The 14,771-nt window shown below is 34.7% G+C and overlaps 2 protein-coding genes across 13 annotated transcripts; both read right to left on the bottom strand.

The window, feature by feature from the left end:
* Positions 1-117: 117 nt before the first annotated feature.
* On the bottom strand, positions 118-14,404 carry LOC117232772 (oxysterol-binding protein 1). 12 transcript variants are annotated; one of them, XM_033492403.1, is made up of 12 exons: positions 14,256-14,404; positions 13,015-13,176; positions 11,011-11,076; positions 8,093-8,298; positions 5,617-5,867; positions 5,083-5,275; positions 3,234-3,514; positions 2,907-3,142; positions 2,554-2,830; positions 2,089-2,468; positions 1,785-2,005; positions 118-1,695 (listed from the first exon to the last, which is right to left on the bottom strand). In XM_033492403.1, exons 2-12 carry the CDS (start codon positions 13,140-13,142, stop codon positions 1,553-1,555), a joined length of 2,382 nt encoding a protein of 793 aa, XP_033348294.1. In that variant the 5' UTR covers positions 13,143-13,176; positions 14,256-14,404; the 3' UTR covers positions 118-1,552. The 12 variants fall into 12 exon arrangements, with proteins under 12 accessions (XP_033348294.1, XP_033348296.1, XP_033348286.1 ...); XM_033492405.1 differs by lacking the exon at positions 14,256-14,404 and adding an exon at positions 14,121-14,135; XM_033492395.1 differs by lacking the exon at positions 14,256-14,404 and adding an exon at positions 13,982-14,114.
* Positions 11,083-13,008, bottom strand: LOC117232777. The gene is made up of 2 exons (XM_033492414.1): positions 11,675-13,008; positions 11,083-11,606 (listed from the first exon to the last, which is right to left on the bottom strand). The coding sequence occupies exons 1-2, from the start codon at positions 11,833-11,835 to the stop codon at positions 11,372-11,374; spliced, it is 396 nt and encodes a 131-aa protein (XP_033348305.1). The 5' UTR covers positions 11,836-13,008; the 3' UTR covers positions 11,083-11,371.
* Positions 14,405-14,771: the final 367 nt, after the last annotated feature.

Genomic DNA, 14,771 nt, shown 5'->3' with positions numbered 1-14,771 from the left:
GCGTGTCTACATAATGTAGCTTGGAAAAAGGACCTGGGCTTTTAATGAATGTTAATGCTCTGAGTTGAAGCGTTCCCTTAAAAAAGAAGTGAGAAAGAGAAAAGAACTTACTACAACTTATGAGCCTTTAGTGTGACTTTATATTCTCCTTACACTCTTCCCGTAATAATATTGATTATGTTTTGTAACATTAGCTCGACGGAGTGTATAGTAATTAGGCTGGTTAGGTAACCAGTCAATATTTTGTGGAACATTCAAGAGTCTACCTCTGCATGGTAAAATGCAGAATTTTGGAAGCATACTCATTTATACCATCTGCTTCTTCTTTCTTATTTTCACCGTATGTGAAATAGTAACAAATACGCCATTCGAGTAAATCACCGAGATGATGTTTCAACATAGTGAGTTCTCTCATTGCTACGATCACTTTATCCGCAGGAACATTTCTTTTCGTAGCGGTTACAGATTGTCGTATCAACGTAAACGAATGCCACCTCTTATCCAGTTTTTGTGCAAAGGCTAAGACGAGGCAATCGAATGAACAGTCTGGCCGCACCACACGTATAAATAACCAATATCGTAAAAACATGTTTACCTATTAATATCTACTTTAAATAATTCAATAAGGCTTTAGTTACATTCAACGCGATTATTTCTTACTTATAATTTACTCAGCAATACTATTAAAAATTTAATTTCAATTAATTTTTTTTAAATATCTTCAGCATCGCGTCAAGCATCAAAAATACATTTTACAGTCTATGTAAGTACTTTCCGCGATGGATACGTGATAACCATGTTATCAGAAAGTTATGGAAATTTTCCGAAATTGCTATTACGATCGGCTTCTTAGAACTTATGAATTCAGTTCCATTTTTTAAAAAAAGAGAAATTTAAATATACCTAAATTTGTTTAAAACAAATTGTGAATACTGTAATTGCATTAAGCGGGTTCTCGTATTCAAACTTAAACTCCCAATAACTATAGTTTTAATTTCTAATATATTATTAATGTTCTCGTAATAAAAATTATCATTGTTATTGCTATATCAGTTATGAACTGAATTAACAAAATTTTCGCGCATTATTTGCTTATCATCGTATCTGAATTTCTCGTGAATGTATTATGACACATTTAGCTTAATAATGGAACCTAATAAGAAATACAGGAAATTTTTAAGCCTATACAAACATTGTATGCAAAGCGCTAATTGGGCCATATGGATAGTATATGATAATGTTCTTGGTTGTTTAGAAAAGTGGACAAAAGAGAGGGATGCAGCGGCAATATGAACAGACAAAAGGATGTGTAGGAGAATGGAAATAATGATATACTACAAAACGCTCATTTCATGTGTTAGAATGCCAACTTCGACCAGTTCATTGGAAGAAATAACGACTATGCCATGTCCTCTAACAACCCGATTATATCATATCAGCATTTTTTTTCAGAAGCAGTGATTTCTAAATCGGCTATCTTCGCGTAAAACAAATTCAAACATTTCTGCATTGTATATTGGCGGTCACAATATTGATATAATTATATAGTAAGCTAAAATATGTTTGGACATCGTGACCAATCACCTTTACTCTTACATTCCCAGTATTCACCACCGTATACGTAGCACAGACTGTCCGTGTAAGGATCCTGCTCTTTCTTAAACCATAAAGGTTCGTAAGTTTCATATGGTAAACCTAATATAAATTAAATTTTCAATTATAAAATATCTCAATATTAAATAATTCTACCTTAAATTATTTTAGAAAATATATTTTTAGAATACCTTGAACGGCCGCTTTTTCAGCTTCGTGTTCCCTTGCACGTCGAACAGCTCTTTGTTTTTCTTCTAATCGAAGTTTTTCCGCATTCGCTTTGTCCCATTCACCATTTTCCATTAATCTTTGATCAGGCCTAAATCGAGAATCTGTTGGAGCTATACCTTCCTCAGGCTCATTAAGTTGACACGCTAATTCGGTGAAATTATAATACTTTTCGCTATCTTCACTGTGATAGTAGAAATATTATAATGCATGAAAATGTATGAGCTTTCTTCTTTAACATAAACCTTAATTTAATAAAATACTTACGATGGCATACGACGCTTCCATGCGAGTATGTAAGGCCCTGTTTTGTATACTGGATTGTCTGGTGTACCAGACGTACTGATAACAGGAGCGATTTCTATCTTCGAGTCCCACGTACCTTGTACTACCCATTTAACTTCATTACTTGAGTTCATGACTACCCCTTTTACTTTACGCTGACTATCTCTCGAAAAGTATGAATAGGGCGTGTATTTCAAATGGCACTTGATACCTTGTTTGTGATTCACAATATCTGTATCACCACTTTGATCAACCCATAATTTTCCTACTATAATATTGTGTACCGTAGTAGTAACTTTTCGCCACGTGTAGTGATGTGTACCACCTTCCATTTCAAGATGAGCAGTTCCTAACGGTATTACCTATTGAGCCATAACGGGATTAAATGTTGAACGTTTGTTTACAATATTAGAAAAGGTTGCTTCTTTAGTGATTTATAAAGAATACCTGGAGGTATTTCCCACGAAATTTAGATGCCATGGTAAACTCTTGCCAACAACGCCACTTTCGGCCTTCGCAATGTTGCGCTAACATTGGAGGGTGATGAGATACTTGTTCTGAAATCGCACGCCATCCTAGATCATCAATTCGATCGCACTCATACGTTTCACCTAATAAAGGATTAAAAGGCTTGCCAGTTCTGGAAGCAGTTGTGGAATAACTAGATATGGTAAATGCAGCAACATAAGCCATTTGTTCATAGCCATCTGTACATTCTGCTGCCCTGTAAGAGATCAAAATAGATATTTTTTCTTTTTTTTATACACAATAAAATAAATAAAAATTGAGACAAAATATACCTGTCAAGAATATCTGCATATTCATAATCTTCTGTAAGCCGCTGAAGCATACTAAGCGGCTCAGAAAAATTGACAGGCATTGGAATTTTTGACAAATCTTTGCCAATGCAATTTTTCATAATACTCCATAAATTTAATGGATAATTTGGTTTCTCAGGTACTCTAGTTCTCCGTTTTTGTTTAAGACCTGTTACCCCGGTGCTGCCACTGCTGCCATTGTTAGACTCCCAATTTGTCTGATACAAAATGAATGAAATTACATAAAGATAAATGAAAAGTCAATTTAATTAAAATTTGATAATCAAATGGTAAGCAAAATTCACTTACATTGTCCAGATTGTCAGTATTTGCAGCAGTGGTAGGAGTTACTACTGTAGAATCGGTCACAATGCGAAAGGAATTTGTGGTAGCTGTATCTGACAAAGGCAAAGGTGTCTGATCTCCTTCTGAACTAGAGCCATCGTCACTACCTTGAGAATCAGTTCGATCTCTTGAATTATTCGCTTGGACACCGGGTATACTCAAGGTAAAAGTATCAGATTCTTGTGCATCATAAAACTCAACGTTATCTTCTTCGTCTTCTGATGGGGAAGTTGTGACTGTTGTATCTACAAAGATAACCAAAATTTTGCTTAGTTTGAATGAATGGTTAATTAAATAAGTAGCGGTAAACGTATATATGCAAAGCTAAATGAGATTTAGTCAATCAATAAAACAGAGAGAGAGTTATTCAATTACAATCTTACAGTAAACTTTATAATTGAAAATGGAGATAAACCTTTATATATCATGACTCATATTCCTTGTTAGAATTAGAGATAAAACGCGAATACATAAACATAAAATACAATTAAAGCTATTATTAAGATTACGCAATGGAACACATTTCGCGCCAACGAAAAGTGTAACACAAAGTGAGAAATTTATTGAACCTATATAACCGCGCATGCCACTGCTCAAATTTATTTCACTTTACTTCTCTGCTTTGAAATAATTCTTCAACCCCTCCCCTGTTCTTATTATTTGTATCACTCCCCTTCCTAACCGATTGAATCGTGGTATGACAACTGGCTGTTGCCATTAAGTTGTACCGTCCTCTACCCCCTCCAAACTCGGTCCACACCTGCAGTACTGGTTAAAGTAACGAATAATGAATCACTAAAGATGCTCGTACACTGTGATTTTTTTTATAGGCAACTATAATGTACCACCCATTAGGTTATGCTACGTTCGAGAATAAGTTCGGCGCTCTTATATATTTTGGCCCTTGCTATCAATTTGATTGAAGCTGCGGACCGTTCTAAACCCGTTGATGATAAACTTCTTCCCTTCGCCCCGTTTAACTATCAGTTTAGCATCTTTCCACTGATCTTCTCGTCGCACAATCGTCGATGATTTCGACGCTCGATTCAGCTTTATCACATCGAATTTAATGGTAAAGTCGCGAAAAAAAGCTGTCAAAAAAATATTCACACAAAACGGAAATTTGCAAGGCCATCTGAGTCTGATGAAGTACTAAACTTGGGAGAAATGAAAGCACACCCGTGCATGTGTATATTATGTATATATATATCTCTAGATGTATATATATATATATGTACATATAAGCCTTGTATACATTACTGTAATATGCCATACAATATATGTAGTAGAATATAGAATGTACTGCACGTCTTGCATGCATAGACTTTAGGCTGCGTAAGTCGCGACACCGTTCAAAGCAAATAGAGTTTCACGACTGCCATCTGGTTAAAGAACGATAAGGCACTCGAAGGCGCGAAAAATCAAATTCACGTGCTACACAGCTAAGCGTATGATCAAACAGTCGGTATATTAAGTAAGATGAAACTATGCAGCTGTGCACTATTATCTAATGAATACAGCATCTCACACTCGGTAGATACACACTTATGTGACCATGTGTATTTAACATACATTTCTATTAGAATCTCAGGTCAATGTTACAGAGTTAAAAGGCCTATAGCACAATCAGAGTATTGTGTTGCGTACAATGTACAAAGGTAAAAGCTCGGCACAGTGTGGAAAATGAACGAACACTCGAGTCCGTCTTTCTTAGCATCGTTACACGCAACGACTGTTCGCAAACGCAACACTTGCATCAAAATATTAATTACAGCATTAGCAATTGCGTTAATATAAAAAAAGAAATTATTACGCGAAGCTCTGTGTCCCCCTGCTGGAGCTGCCGAGGGTAGGGCATGTTGCGCAGCCTCTTCCAAGTGAGAATGTTGCCTGGCCAATTGCTCGACCATTTTTTCTATTCTCACTTTCTGGTCACGCTCGTGCTGCAGCATCTTCTTCCATTTTGGTTCCTGCTGCTGCGCTAGTTGCAAGTAGTCGTGACTTGCCTGAAATCAGAATTAGTTCTCTATGTGATTTTATAAATATACATATACTTCCAAAATCAATATCTTTAATATAATATTCAGATTTTTATAACTTTATAAATTTAATGGAAATAGAAATAAATATTTGGTTGTATTCTACAAACCAATAACATAAGCAACTACACTGATAAATTAAAAACTGCTTAGAAATATTAATTAGCACATAAGAAGGAGTCTTTTGAACCTAATATTTAGCGACAAAGCTGCACGGTTGCTACGCGCAGCGAATGAGCTAATTTTATACATCGTTGGCCAGAAATTTTCATCTGTATATTAGTCTTAACGATGGCCTTTCAACTTACATTAACCATAGCACCGGCCGCGATGCGAAAGAGCGTGGCTCGTTCACTGACTGTCTTGACTTTCGCAGCTAGCTCAGGCGACGGGGGCTCCAACGTTTCGAGCTCGTTTAAAACTCGCTGAAGCATAGTCCCTTTCTTTATCAGTAAATCATTACAGGCCTGCAAGTTTTCTAAGCGCTGCGATAAGTCCTTCACAGTAACTTGTTCTGGTTTTTGGCTATCATTATCCTGAAATTCTTCCTCCTCTTCTTCTGAAACAAATTTTACTTTACATAACGTAACTGTTTTAACGTCCTCTAAGAGCAATTTAACTCTCGTTCAACTCAATATTTTATTAAAGACAACGGAGAATCTTTTATTGTCTATGATACTTCAACAAAAGGGAACGTGACTATAATTCAATATCGTCTTCTACAATTACATATGATTCAGTATCATTTATTAAATTGCGAAATCAATTTCTTTTGAGTTAAAGGATGAAGATAAAATAGATAGACAAAGATATCTGTGTACAAATATATAAGTATTTGAATGTATTATCTGTTAATGAAAAGGAAATGTTGTGTAACAACAGAGATCGATAACAAAGGAAAACACAAGTAAATGTAGTTGTAAATGTAGATCAAGACGTGTTTGCTTTTCTTTTCGTTTCGCTTATCATCCAGACTTCCCCGTGCGTTATCTTTTATTGAAATACTTTATTTGTGTAGAAAAAATTATGTATTCAAGAAAGCAAATTTATAAATTTATAATAATACAATTTCAATGGAGATACCAATTATTATGCTCTAAAGATTGATGATCTTTTTAGTAATATTATAAATTGTATGGTAGGAACGATCATTATATCATTGGTATATTAAGAATATTTAGCAAATAACTTGTAAAATTCACAACTGCAAAAAATGAAATTCATTATAAAAGTGAAATATTATGATCAGTATTCCATTTTGAATATTTATGCATTCTGTGCATTTTTAAGTATTCCACAGACGCATAAAAATTCCGCAGTCAGTAACCGTTAGTTAACAGATACTGCAGGGACGACCAGTTTCCATAAAGAATATTTGAGCGTATCCTTAAATGTTTTAGATAAAAAAATAGCATTGAAAAAATATAAATCTACTTTATGTCTAATTCTAAATTACAATTAAGATTTTCATGATTACATAATTGTATCTCGCGTCGATTAAATCGTCATTTATCTTCGTGAAAAACTACCAGGCTGTCAATTGCGTAAATGTTAGAAGAGTTACTATAGACAATTGCCTTTAATGCTATTTCATACGGTTCGCAAACTGTTAATAGATTCATTGATTCTTCAAATAGCAAATGTTTCCTACTCAGTATCAGTAGCCAGTAAATCATAAGAGAGAAAAAATCAGTCGGAATCATGCGACTCTAAATCAAAATCGTGCATCGTCTATCAAAGTTATATATAATTACTCGATTATATATTGACGATCGACCGATATCGTCTGCAAACCTAATATTCGCAATAAGAGACACCTACTGTTCAATCAGTCTAATAAATACGACCATCGTCGTCCTTTAACGATTAAAATTAGATTTCCTGTGGAATTCAAAGTTAAAGAGAGCGTGATAAATTCCATTTTTAGAAATAACGAAGTCACTTCTCTTTTCAGACGACTGAGCTTCTTCATTTCCTCGTTTGTTAGAAGATCAAGACGGAGAACTGTTTCGAAGAGTGTTTACAGCCCCATGAATCGTTCGTTTACAGAAATGAAAAGCGACGTTGTTGCTAACATTACTTAAACTACATTTCTGCATAATTTAACATTTTTCAGCTGCTGAACTTTCCCTGTTAGTTCCAAGTTCCAGCCCAATCTAGCCCTTTTTCAGTTACAGTAACTTGCAGAAATATTTAAACAATTATATTTTTTACAAATAAATTATGCGTATCTAATTATGTACGAATAAATTATGCAGAAAACGTCTTGAAATTTCCTTCACACCGCAATAAAATACGACTATCATGATTGTAGCGATAAATTGTACGTAGAAATGTACACATAAGTTACAAAGAACTCAATGTTTTGCAGAGATCGCAAAAGTATTTAAACATTCAATTATCCAGTATATTCATAAGCCTGAATATTCAGTGAGACTATCTTTAACACTTATTGTACAATGGCTATTCATACCGTGTACCAACTATTTACTGAATTTATGTTTGCTATAGATGTCTTGCAACTTCTATATACATTACCAGATCGGTTTCAAATTTTACCACTATAATTATAATAGTAATATTTCATTACAGTATTAACGAGATTCCAAAATGTGTCGTATACAATTTTCTCTGATAAGTGTTGAAATATTTTGACGAGCTACTGTAGATACATAATCGACAAAGATTGACGATTGATTCTCTCTCTCCCCCTGACCCTCTCTCTCTCTTTCTCTCTCTGGTGAACGCCTGATAGAAAATGGATGATATTTCGTTGATACAGACCAGATTCCATCGCCTGGATGGCCTTGGCCTTCGCCAACTCGAGGGCCGTGACCCATTGCTGACGTTCTACCTCTGTCGCCGCCTTGATATGGAAGGTTTGCGTGCCACCGTTGCTCACAACGAACGTGCAAGCGTCGACGGTGTGTATTAAGGCCCCATGCAAGGATATCGTGCCGCGGCACGTGTGCGACATCTCCGTGGGATTTCTAAACAGAGAAGGAAAATAGCGACAGTTCCCCGGACATATTCTTCAATCGATTGAGAACCGAATGACACAGAGAAAGACAGACGTGAGTTTGCAAAATTAGTCCGTTTGCTGCGTCTAATGCAAGCCTGAGGTTTATCCAAGCCAAAAATAAAACACTTTTGATTCGCCCCAGAAATGATTACACGTAATTAGATTATACGCAGGCACGAGGTTGTACATGTTACCGTGAAAGTAATTAATCCTTCCGACTCTCTCTCTCTCTCTCTCTCATTCTCTGTCTATCTCGGAAAACTTGGTCCTGTCTTGAGCAAAAATTTAGATCTGTTACAATAAATAAGATAATCAAATAATTTGTAGCTTATGAGATTTATTTTTGTAACGTTGTACCTTTTTAATTATCAACTTGCGACTTGTCAAATTTTAATAATAATATTAGTTCAACTGTACAAGAAGGCTCTGATATTTGTTCAGTTAGACGCGTGATCGTTTTACTGTGAACTTCAGCTGAAACGAGGCGACAGAGTACGCTTAACTCTACAGTAACACGAAACTTGTACAAATAAAATCTCTTTAGTCAGGTTGGTGTATATAAAATTTGGTTTCTTCGAAATTAGACTTTAATAGGCCAGTAAATCTAGTTTATGGTCTTATTGAGGTTTTATTTGAACAAAGGAAATTTTATATAAAATTCCACTATTAACGCAAACATTTCTTTCGTTCGCTAGGTTCTATCTGATGACTAACCGTAACTCCTTGCAGGGATTCTATGAAACCGCAAGAGATTTCTATAGAACCACGCTATGGGACCATCTATCTATTATATAGAATTATCAAACTAGATACTTTCACCGTAACATGTACAGCGTAGCAAACGAGATGAACACACGACAGTCTGTGTTAATCTGTGGCACTATGGTGTGAATACTCAAAGAGCTTTGAAAACGAAGTTCGTGTAAATAAAATTAGTAGGAGGTCGATTAACTCTTTTTCCAAGCAGTCCCATTACCATTTGTCCGACTATGACACCACCATATTTTCTTACACACAATCTACAAAAAAAGGAACCCAATGGTGTAATTTGTGTGAAGAGAAAACAAAAAGGAGTACAGGAAAAAAAAAAATAAAGAAAGAAAGAATGTACAATGCTCAATAGCCGGCCTGATGATTGAAAGAAGGGGAACAGATAGCTCGCGGATCATGTCATGCACTTTAGGGTCAGTGGAATTAAATCTAACACGCAAGGGATCGAGACTTTGTACACGATGAAAGAATAATCATACTCATGCTAACGCGTTCAGAAATTATTATTGCATATTGTCCGCATAGACCACAGGCATTCGCGCAAAATTTGTTTCTTCTGGTTTTTTGATTTTCTTCCTCCTTCCACCTATTATGATAAAAATTTGTAGAACTCGTCATTGTATTTCGAAACTATTTGACAGTAAGTAAGTAATCTTAACTATGTGTTTTATTGCAGTGTGAGGTACATGTACTTATGTGATTCAAATCTATCGATTGTAGAGGATTCGTATGTGTATTCGATGGGCGAGGGAAGTGCGGGTATATAAAACGTACGAACATAAATTGTGCGCATAAGTAAAACATCGAAAAGGCAGAACAAGGAATAAAAAATACATATCCATAAAAATAATCGCATCTCATCGTTTTATTGTCGTTCTGTTGCACATTGTTCCAAGCGTAACGAGTAAACGATTAGATAAAATGACTGGGCTAAACACAACAATTTAGTATAAATTGAGAGAAAATTAAAGTGCAAAGTGTATCTTGGAGGATCTGATATATGCTTTTACTGACCGATGATTTTAGACAATTGAACAGTTATCAATGTTATTAAATATTGGCATTTAAATAGCAAGGCTACTCTTTAAAAAAAAAAAAAAAACTAAACTTACTTTGCTAATATTAAAGAAGATATTACATCAATAAAAGACTATTACGTCACTGTCTGAATATTACGAAACCAAAAGTAGTAGAATAGGAAGAATAAATTCTGCATACGTTATGTAAAACAGGGAATAAGTTGACCGAGGAAAATTCGCATTAACCGCGTCAATAAGAATTAATCAATGAAATAAATATTTGTTTCCTCTGTTGAAACTATTCGACAAATTAAGATTATCGGTATTCCTTGATACCAGCTCATCTATTCGTGCTATAATTATTTCTTGGAACATTCCCAACGAGCCAGTAAAAGCTTTACACGGTCTGCAAAGACCTTCGGAATACCTCCTCAACAGAACTGGAACTATTAGACAATATAAAGCAGTGTGTGTGTGTTTTATATCTGTGTGTGGTAAACATGTATATATGCACGTATATATGTACACATAGAACATAAAAAATATACAAGTTTTACCACCTTTTTAGAGTAACTGAGATTTAATTAAGAAGAGAGGGGTGGACTGAGGAGAATCGGTCTGTAAAATTAGATCTATGATAAAAGGGTAAGAAATGGACAGGAAGCAAGTAAAATTATTAGGAATATTGACAACGTTGTATTAATAATACGTAGCTCAAATATATATATATACATGTATATACACATATACATATACATATATATAATATGGCAAGGACTGTATAATGAAATGAAAATGAAAACTCGAACATCGTCTTTGTCTGTTTTAATTAAAAAGTTTGATTCAAAGAATAGTCAGGATATTTCGGTTTTTTCGATAATTTTACTTACTCGGAGGCTCTGCCAGCCTTCCGCTTGCGTCGTGTTGATATCTTTGGCCCCCCTGTTGGTTCAGCCCTAAACAGTCCATAAAACAAATAGACCCTATTCACATTGTGTAATATTGTATCGAAGCGATAATTTTTTTTATCTGTTTCGAGAAAAAATTGTATCTCTGTCGCTGTTTATCCATGAATTTTCGCGATATAGCGATGTTCCTTTTCTTTCTTTCATATTTCGTTTCTTGATTACTTTCTCTCTCTCTCTCTCCCTCGCTCCTTCCCTCCCTCTCTCTCTCTCTCTCTCTCTCGCACACTCTCTCATATACACACATACATTCACTTAGTCTCTTTTTCTTTCTATTCTCTCCTGTTTACATAGCAATATAGCCAAAAGTGCAACCATCACGTTCGTGCGTTGCGTGTACACACTTTGTGCGAGAAGCAGTTTCACCGATCACGAAGTTTGAAAAATTCGTGTAAAAATAAAGTTGCAGGACATTCTGTTTTTGCAATTTGGAAAGGCGTTGCAAACTCAAATCACACAACTGTGCCAAGCGGAAAATTAAAAGATGTGGGCATTGCATGTTGTCAGGGAACGCGCATGTTCTAAATATAAAGAAATAGAATAGTGGAATCATCGACATATACGTTATACTCGTTTAGAACTATCTCACCTGTATCCACAACCGGTAACTGTGAGACCGGGGTGACCTAAGTTTCGTCCGCGAAAATAAAACGTTGCAACACTTTTTACGTGACTAACGATGGTTAAATAATGTTTAGCGATTTTTTTACTCTCCCACATAACTATATACAAAAGTAAACCAAAAATCATTCAACGTAAAGTTTCGCTGTACTGGAAAAAAAGAATAGTAAAAAGGCAAATATGCAATAAATCTTCTCTGATGCGTGTGATATATATAAGCGAGTATGTATGTATGTGGGTGTATGTGTGTATATATATATATACACACAAAAAATATGGTCCTTGCGACCAGCCACTCTTTCTTTCAATGCTTTTCAACCATTTTAACGTAGATCTCAATGTGTTCTGCGGCATGTACATGCTCAAGGATGTTGCTCAAACTAAAATGGATAAGTATGGAATATGTAAATATGAGTTTTGGACAAAATCATGATTAAGATTCAGTTAAATATACTTGGATAAACCATATCAATAATATCCATGATCCAGCCTTCATTGGCTGCTTACATACATGCAATTTCAAACTGTTAAATGTTTAGTATTGTATTTCACTTGTTGTGTTTTTAAATACCAACTGTTTAAGTCATTGACAGAATCACAAGCATGATTGAACACTATGTCAGATACGTAATCCAAAGCTGTTCCTTAAACTTTTCAATGCAAGATCTTTTTCTTTGAACCATAATTACACGATGACTTAGTGTCATATTTAAGTTGAAAATCAAATATTTGTACTTATAGCATTACATATATAATACACAAGATGAAAGCATACGCATGCAGCTGTAAACATGCATGTGTTTATAAGCATAACATTATGCTTATATGTTACATTTCATAGAAGTAATAGATTCATTCAAGAAATTTATAACTTTTCTTTGTTTAACTAGAAGTAAAACATTATAAACTAAACTCAATGTGGCTATATTTTCATCTAATATATATATGTAAATAATAAATACCTAATTAAGGTTATATAGCTATGACAGTAATCATTACAATTTCTTTTCAAATTTTACTCCGATATAAGATCAACTTGAAAGTGTAAGATTCTATTAGAAAATATACACACAGTGCTTTGGTAAGTATGTAATAATGAAAAAAAGGGAACAGCTCCGTATTGTATCCAAATAAATTTTGTCTGTCAATAATTGTTATTATGCTGTTGGAAACCACATCACGGGACTGGAACCCGTGTTAAAATAATCACGTTACGAATAGAAATCACATTGATTTTTGGCGTGATTGAACACGCGATTAAAAGTGAAGGTAAACTGAAACGAAAGTAACTGACACATAGAAAACTACCTGTAATACGACAGTAGGCCATTTGACAGGACGAACCATCTTCGTTGATAACCTTTTAAATAATTAGTCCATTTAAAGAGCCAGCCTTTCATCTCCTGTGTACCGTGTTGCGCCTTCGAGTCACCCATTTTTGTATATGTTGTGTGTTCGCACGTGTTTTTCCTGAAATTACAATGCACTCCAATATCTGCGTACACATCACCCGTATCGTACAGCCACCATTTTGGTATTTTTCCAGCCCACAGACTGTACGCTCTTAGATCGAAATTCGTACTTATACACTGTTTGTTAGTCGCAATAACACCAGCAGCGATACCAACAGACTCGAAGAACGTGCCTTAAAAGCACGGTATTTGGATATAGTATGGGTCTCTCCTTTTGCACAGCGTGGTAACCTGCCACGTTCCTTAGTGACGGCGCCTAACCTTTATTACCGAGTCACCTATATAATGTTCGTGTATACGAACACATACAAATTTGATTACGGGTAATCTGTGATTTTGCAAATTTCTTCGATTCGTTCTCCTTCTATCCTTCTCGTTATTTTTCATGAGAAAAGATCGTTTCAGTGTATCACAAACAAATATAATAATCGATAGCTTATGTGATCATAAAGAATCTTTACACGATGAATTTCGAGAGATAAATTGTAATAAATGTTTTTGCAATATGTAGCATATGTTGTCTTTGTTTTCATAGCATTATTTGGACTACATCGAAACTAGGTTGTAAGTTAACGAAAAAAGTTACTAGTTGTTATCGAAACGAGAAAGATCGTATTGGGTCACTGTCATTCTTGACGTTTTCCTATTTGATCTTAAAACGAGAATTCTATACATGTCACATGTGTTAAAGTCATAGTCGACGATGCCAAAGTCAAACAATGGAACATACATATAATTATTTAACGTCATACGGATAGATTTATCACGCGACAGGAATCTAACGAAATTCTTTTTTTACGTACTTTTTAGAACGAACACGCCAACGAAAAGATATTCGTTCTGTCATTTGGTGAAATATGCGTACGTTCTGCTGGAGCGAATTGCCCGAAATGTCATGAAGAAGCACTCAGTACACTCTTCGATTAGATGTTTGATACTGACCATTATCTTCAAATGAAACCAAGCTCTTAATTTATCTGAGCAGATCACACGAGTAAGAAGTGTTCGAGTGCCTCTTCGTTTTACCGTACGAAGAGTATATTACGAATTTCGATGTATTAATAACTAGGTAGTCACCTCACGTATTCGTAGTGTATATATACGAAACACAGAAATGCGAAAACTTCAATCGACTACATGTATTAATCGTTTGATTCAGATAATTTAATGTTTCTTATTTCGATAAGGTTTAATAAGCAAAGTTATGAAAGATAGAGTTCAATGTTATTTTACTTTATCGATAATATGAAAACGAATACCAACGTTACCGACTCAACTCCCGTCATCCGTCATCAAAAACATGCTAAAATCATCACTGTAAATCACAGGGGACGCAAAAACCACTACTTCTTCTCAGTCGGTATTTTAGTACAAATGATACAAATTCTCTTAAGATATTACATACGTGTTATATTTAGTTTATGGTTGTAAATTTTAATTTCATTGAATCAAATCAAAATTTAAAATATTTCTTAATCCGTAATACAAGTCACCTTTCGAGTACCGTTCCCTTACTTCGCATATATATATATATATATATATATATATATATATATATATATATATATATAATATAAAACAGTTTATGATATG

This window comes from Bombus vosnesenskii, unplaced genomic scaffold, assembly GCF_011952255.1.
Source record: "Bombus vosnesenskii isolate JDL3184/JDL3185 unplaced genomic scaffold, Bvos_JDL3184-5_v1.1 scf7180000013293, whole genome shotgun sequence".
In the NCBI taxonomy this organism is placed as follows: domain Eukaryota; kingdom Metazoa; phylum Arthropoda; class Insecta; order Hymenoptera; family Apidae; genus Bombus; species Bombus vosnesenskii.
Note: the sequence above shows the minus strand (reverse complement) of the source record. Positions and strands in the feature narration are given on the sequence as shown.